Consider the following 7771-nt stretch of genomic DNA (forward strand, 5'->3'; position numbering starts at 1 on the left):
AAAGCATAAGTAGGTATAACTAATATTTTATTGACGACTTTTACGTCCATGATACATGCTGTAGGAAAGAAAACTTGGGTATTTTGAACATGAGGAAATATAATCTACGTCCAAAGTTATAAAAGCTATCCAAATTTACCATTAAACAAGAAGAATCTTTTACAATACAGATTACAGAATAGCATAACATAAATATAGGAAAAGATGGGGAAAATCATCTGAATAAGTATAAACAATTCAATTCAAAGCCGTCTGTAACATACATTTCCGTTCAATACACTAGCTAGTAAATCCACATGAGAAGATTTTTTTTACAATCCTCGATCGCATAAAACAAATCACTCAAATAAGAAATGAATAAAGAAACGTTTCAATATACTCAAAGCTTGGAAATACCGATACAAAGTTGAATTTGCCTGAGGTCTTGCGGTGAGAATTTCATACTTTCAAACTCGGGCTTTGCATTTTAAGTATTTCTATTTTGTTCCGGAAATCCCCAGGTAGACTGTTATTTGACTGAAATCTGGAATTCCAGACTAACAATAACCGCAACAGGTTCGTGGACTTTGGAAACTTTCCACAGATGTAAAAATACTTCGATATATTTTTTATTATTGCGTAGGTAAAAAATAGAAAGAACAAATGGAAAAAAATACCTGAATCTGCTAAAAAAGTTACCAAGGAATGCGAGTCATACCACCACCATGCAAGAACCATTTTATCGGGGGAAATCCCTTACAATCCCTAAGCGAAACCTGGGAATCTTATCAAACTTGGCTGATAGTAATCATTAACTCATAGATGCTTATCTTTCTCCCAGTATGTAAAAAAAGGGACTCGAAGTAATGGAAAATGGATAAAGTAAAAACGAATTATAATAGAATTTCCCCGCTTTTCAATGAACTATTCAAATATGAAGCCGCTATATTTGTAATAATTACCATATAAGTATCATTTTGGGCAAGATCAATTTCAAATGTTTCAAAATTGATTCGTGAAATACATTAAAGAAATGTTTGAAAAACGATCTAGTATCAGACCAGATGAGATCTGTAAATTTCAAAATGGAATCTATAAAGATATAATTCAAATAGGTAGGTATTTTTTACACATCATTTTTCTCATGGTAAAGTTATTGCTACCATTAACAAAAATTTGACAATAATGACTTCTTTCCTAACGGTTTCTAAGGGGTTATGACTAATTTTTGACATTCAATATTTTGACGTGATTATATTCATGGTCATTGTTTCTATATCAACTTCACACTCAAAGTTCTTTTGTACATCCTAATATTAATGTTACCAATATTACTACTACTCATTTAGTAATGTCAATAGGTATATTATTTATTTCTTCAACTATTAACATTTTGTTAATACCTAAATTTCCAATACCTACATCCACTAAAGAAGATAGGTTAGAAGTTTATGTTGCAATGGGTTTTACTGAAACTATAATGATTATTATAAACTTGACATTCATCTTTTTAGTAACTGTTATTAGCTCAGTGATTATAATCGATTTATTATAATCGTTGTGTTGGCATCTCCACTAAACAAGAAATCCGTTTGCATATGTATAGTACCTACCATATTACTTATTTCTTCAACTATTAACATTTTGTTAATACCTAAATTTCCAATACCTACATCCACTAAAGAAGATAGGTTAGAAGTTTATGTTGCAATGGGTTTTACTGAAACTATAATGATTATTATAAACTTGACATTCATCTTTTTAGTAACTGTTATTATAAGCTCAGTGATTATAATCGATTTATTATAATCGTTGTGTTGGCATCTCCACTAAACAAGAAATCCGTTTGCATATGTATAGTACCTACCTATTTCTCGACGAAATGAAGATTCGCCGAAAACTTTATTTCTCTATTTTAGCAAGTCGTAAAACTTCGAGTTCGAAATGTCATATTTTAACCCAATTCGTCCATTTATTTTTTGTTACAGATGTGTGCTCAACAATGCTCATGGGGCTCATCGCCCTTCTGGTTAGCAGTGTGATAATAGTCGTTAATCCTTATGATATCATATTTTCATATGTAAGTAATTTTTTTTTTCTTTTTGCATGGAATATCGAAATAATAATACCTATTAAAATAAAAAATAGAAAGTAAAAAACGATAAATTAAGGACCAACCTAAATACATAGTTCGAAATTTATTTTTTTTTTCCTGTATTTGAGAGAAAAATTGTACGTCCCCGATTAATAATCTCAAAACAAACTTGATTTTGAAACCAAGACCCCCAAACTTCAAAACAGCATGAGATGACCTAAGCTCAGTGATTATAATCGATTTATTATAATCGTTGTGTTGGCATCTCCACTAAACAAGAAATCCGTTTGCATATGTATAGTACCTACCTAGTTCTCGATGAAATGAAGATTCGCCGAAAACTTAATTTCTGTATTTTAGCAAGTCGTAAAACTTCGAGTTCGAAATGTCATATTTTAACCCAATTCGTCCATTTGTTTTTTGTTACAGATGTGTGCTCAACAATGCTCATGGGGCTCATCGCCCTTCTGGTTAGCAGTGTGATAATAGTCGTTAATCCTTATGATATCATATTTTCATATGTAAGTTTTTTTTTTTCTTTTTGCATGGAATATCGAAATAATAATAATAATATTAAAATAAAAAATAGAAAGTAAAAAAACGATAAATTAAGAACCAACGTAAATACATAGTTCGAAATTTAAAATTTCTTCCTGTATTTGAGAGAAAAAATTGTACGTCCCCGATTAATAATCTCAAAACAAACTTGATTTTGAAACCAAGACCCCCAAACTTCAAAACAGCATGAGATGACCCAGACAATCTGAATCGCCTGAAGATAAAAGTTGGTGGTTCTAGAATGTTTGCAATTCGGATAATAGATCAAGATTGATATTCTTGAACTTGGTACGAGGCATCAGTCTCAATCTCAATGTGAAATGAGATTTTGTAATCTTCAGTCTAATTGAACTTCACTGAACAATGATATCCAGCAAAAAAAAAAAAAAATATTAGGCACCTGAAGTCCTGAATTATTTTGTCGTGAGCATAAGATCAGGCGAATCAATTTTTGTTTTTCATAACAGATGAATTCATTTAGTTTAACATGGTATATGGTGCTTTATTTAGACTTTATTTAGTAGGAGATGTAGTCCCTCTATCTCAACATTTTCGTATGCCCAGCGTCATTTAAATTACCTCAGTTAATATTTGACTTGACCGCCATTAAAGTTCATATATTTTGAGATAGATAAAATGTATACCTACCCTACGAGTATAATTCCTATAAAAATTCCGTTCACGGCTGGAGTTGCAAATCTCGTTTTATAAATATTTTGCAAATTCCGTTTAATATAGTGACTAGGGCATCTCCATAAAATTGCATGGTTACTGAAGAGTAATCTTTTGATTTTAACAAATTTATGATACATCTGCTCAAATTATATCTAATAACTCTTTTACGACCGCAAGAAAAAATCCAAATATTAATATGGCCCTCCACTTCTTTCTCTATTTGGAATGCGCTTGTTTAACATTGTTATAATGCTCTGGGAGTTTTGAAATTTAACCACTGAGGATTAATTAATTAATTCTCTTCTAATTGAGATATAAAGCCAAAGGGGTTTTAATGTTCTTACAAGTAATCTTTTGATTTTAACAAATTTATGATACACCTGCTCAAATTATATCTAATAATTCTTTTACGACCGCAAGAAAAAATCCAAATATTAATATGGCCCTCCACTTCTTTCTATATTTGGAATGCGCTTGTGTTAACATTGTTATAATGCTCTGGGAGTTTTGAAATTTAACCACTCTTCTAATTGAGATATAAAGCCAAAGGGGTTTAAATGTTCTTACCGCCAGGAAGCTATTTTTTAAATCGCATATTAATTGGCAAATACTCGTACATCATTTAGATAGGTACTTTATGTACTTTGTTGGTGCAACATGGTAAATTTTGAACTTCTTTATGTTCTTTCACTGTGAATCACATGCATTTTGCTCATGTTTGTCTGGTTAAGATCTAATTGGGAAACTTCAATTTTCTTTGTTTCATTCCAGAAAGTTAAAATGAGTGAAGGCAGTGAAAGTTTAGACCTATGGGCCACGCCTCCAGTTGAATTATTTCTGAAAGTGTACCTATTCAATGTTACTAATCGGGAAGCATTCCTAGCGGGGAAGGAAAAATTGAGGGTCCAAGAAGTTGGACCTTATGTCTACAGGTAAGAAATCGTTCGATTATTGTATTTTGTTTGAAATTGGAAATAGTTTAACAAAAGATAAGCTCTTGTAAAGTCTAGTCTTGTTAGCAAAGATGGCAATTTTCGACATCAGTCTTTAAGATCAAAAAAGATTTCTTTTAATGGCCTAAATCATCAGGTTTCAGGAACTTTTTTAGCTTCCTTAATGTCTTTTCAAAAGATATTTTTTCAAACTTAAAGTTGAACTTCAGTCTTTCTATTCTTAAAGATACATTTGTATGAAGTTATAAATCGACACTATTTTCGATTTCCAGAGAGGGTATGGCTCACGTGAACGTATCAATGAATGACAACGGCACCGTAACAGCCACCCCCATCCATCCTCTGACCTGGGTTCCCGAGCTGAGTAATGGGAAAGAGGACGATATCTTGATCCTTCCGAACATTGCGCTCCTGGTAAGTTTTGTCATTTGATGTTATTGCTTGGAAATTATACAAATAAATTAATATTAATAATAATAATAATATAAATAAATAAAAATCGTTCTGTGTGGTTTATGTGTCTGATTGCTCCCCCTCTTAGAGAAGTTTGCCACTTCGACATTTAGATCTTTGTTGTAATAGGTGTGGGTAGATATAACCAATTAGGTATTTCCAGCAAACCATGTCTTTCTAGAAAAAATATAAATCGAAAATTGTTTGAATTTCCCTCGCAGACTTTATACCAAACATTCTGATTTATTTTTAGCTCGCACAAGCTTCTAATATTTTAATCTTTTCTTTTCTGGTAGGTATTGTATAAGTAGTTTTCAAGATTTATGTAAGCTTTGAACACTTTCTGCTAAACTTGATCTGAAGGGTTTAGGGAGAATAGTTTAGGCGTAATAAGTAAAAAATAAGCTGCTTTAAACGGACATCTGGAAACTCGTTTATGTTCAGTATTCTTTCCTTACATAATATCATGTGCGTATGCTTCTTGTACATACCTACCTCTGTATTAGATTAGATACAAAAAGATTTTGGCCGACAGAATGGTGCAAATTTTAATTTGAGAGATAAACCTTTGATACCCATCTACATAAATCTAATGTTTTTTACATGCTTTTACATTAGATTTATGATTCTTTGCAATTCGCAATTTTCAATTGTGTTTTTCTAAAATTGCCACTCCTGCAACTCAGACATTTCAGTGTTTCACAAAAAGTTCTCCTAATTTTGTCAATATTATTTTTTTTCCAGAGTTTTGCCAACGTAATGGCCAAGGCTTCTCTGCTGACCAGAATGGGTGTGAATTTGCTCATCAAGCAAACCAAGAGAAAAATGGAAAATTACTCCAGAACTTTGGGGGAAAAAAACTGAATGACTAAACTAAACTTGTTGTTCGTAGATAGTATTAGAAAAATGGAAAATTACTCCAGAACTTTGGGGGAAAAAAACTGAATGACTAAACTAAACTTGTTGTTCGTAGATAGTATTGTGCATCAATTGAATCGCCCTTGTTAGGTTTCTCGATATCTTACACAAAATTTTCCTTTTGGTTTTCTATGAGCAAATGGCCACCTAGAACGCAAATAACTCCTGACCCAACTCTTCATATTCTTGGCAATTCATCCATAACTCATAAAGCACATTACTGCATTATTAAAAACCTTTATTTCCTCACCGTATATTGAACAATCTCGTAAAGAAAACCCATGTATGGTTAGAGGTGTACATATCTTGCCTCGAAACATTTGAAATGGTTTTCCTATCAATCATTGTGATTTCTTGAGATATCATTGGAATGACGCATCGTAGAACAAACTAGATTTCCCTGCAACAGCAATAGTAATCCTAGATCCCAAGTTGTCAGCTAAGTAACTTGCCAATAGTTATAATTGTACACATTTTATCACCGACTATTTTTTAAAAGATCTTGTTTGAGTAAAGCCTTGTTTGTCTCAAGTTTTTTATTTACCAATTATTATACCATTATGAATACCTTCTGATTTTTTTTATGTCTCTGTTTATCGACAGGACTTTCCCCGATACTGAAATGGAATTTATGTAATATCCTCATAAATTTTCCACTATCTAGATGTCTCTGTTTATCGACAGGACTTTCCCCGATACTGAAATGGAATTTATGTAATATCCTCATAAATTTTCCACTATCTAGTTTCCTATTTTTACCCAAATACCCATACAAGAGGGAAAGAAAAAAAAACCTCCTATATATTCTCCTGTTTTTGTTTTCTACTTTTACAAAGAATCACTTGGGTATGACAAACTTCATTAAGGTCATGAACGTCAAAGATAGAAGTCTCCTTGGAAAATTTTATAACATGAAAATTACCCGGTAGCATTTTCAAAACGACGCTATAGCTACATTAGAAATTCATATTTAATCCTCATTAAAACTATGATTAGTATAATGCGCAAAAAATCAATATTCTTTTCTCGCCTTATGGAAAAAATTGCGGAAATTACTTTGCTTCAGAATGTGGAAAGAAGTGCCTACTACCTAGCTTAGGTAGGATATATTAAGTTCTATTTTTCAAGTTATAACTTTTAACTGTGAATATTTACAGGGAGTGCATTAAGTTTGCCGAAAGAATGATCTCACTCATTGCAGTAGGAAAGAAGTGACAATAAGTACATGTACGTAGTTACAATTACCATATTACGAAGCCAGGGGATCTTACATTTTGCTTATTTTAGTTCTAATTAATTAACATTGTACCATTAAGGAAATGTAATTATGTTAACCCTTCCCAATGTTATAATGCGTGCCTTTTCCATCCGCCATTTCAGTCATAGCAAGAGTCAGATTCGTAGTGATAAGGAAATTTTTGAGTAATATGCCTAAGTGTACAATTTAGCAAACGATTGAGTTTGGTCATCATAGTTTTGAAAGCGATGAGTTTTCCTCGAGTAGACCGACCATTAGAAATTAGAATTAACTGCTACAGGCGTTGTGATTAGGGGCCAAGTTCCCTCCAGACGCAAATTCAATTGCAGTCTTTACACCTCGTCTTTGTAAGGGGAGCTCTATTATACTGACCACAGTATACCCTGTGTGAGGACTACCTTAACTGGACTGGGGACTCGAACCACCAACTATCAGATTCGAAGTCCACTGCACTAACCAATGCACCACTGAGGTTACCACCTTTCGCACATTAGATAATCTCACTCTCACCTATATCTGAGCACAGCGTGTGAATTTTCAACTGATAAGAAAAGTATTGCTAGTTCCAAATTAATTCTTATCACTGTTGTTATTTTGTAAACACTGCACTGCCTTTGCAATGCAAATTTAAGAGTGGAATATAAATGACTGGAGGTCAAATGTTAGAACGTGATTGAGAAGAGATCGCACGTACAATGCACAATGAATTTCATTTTGAATTTCAGTTTGACGAACCTCACGAACCTCTTGAAAGAAGAAGAAGAAGAAGAAGAAGAAGAAGAAGAAGAAGAAGAAGAAGAAGAAGAGAAAAAGCTATAGGCAAGAAAATTACCTGGAACCTACCTAGGTACTGTCTTGTAGGCGGACTTCCTTGATTGTAAG

General features: G+C 32.7%; 1 protein-coding gene across 1 annotated transcript; it reads left to right on the forward strand.

The window, feature by feature from the left end:
- Window positions 1–922: 922 nt before the first annotated feature.
- Window positions 923–5577, forward strand: LOC103505737 (scavenger receptor class B member 1-like). The gene is made up of 5 exons (XM_008470093.3): window positions 923–1094; window positions 1968–2059; window positions 4079–4239; window positions 4533–4674; window positions 5458–5577. The coding sequence occupies exons 1-5, from the start codon at window positions 1013–1015 to the stop codon at window positions 5575–5577; spliced, it is 597 nt and encodes a 198-aa protein (XP_008468315.2). The 5' UTR covers window positions 923–1012.
- Window positions 5578–7771: the final 2194 nt, after the last annotated feature.

The sequence above is a fragment of the Diaphorina citri genome, unplaced genomic scaffold (assembly GCF_000475195.1).
Source record: "Diaphorina citri unplaced genomic scaffold, Diaci psyllid genome assembly version 1.1 scaffold192, whole genome shotgun sequence".
Classification (NCBI taxonomy): Eukaryota; Metazoa; Arthropoda; class Insecta; order Hemiptera; family Psyllidae; genus Diaphorina; species Diaphorina citri.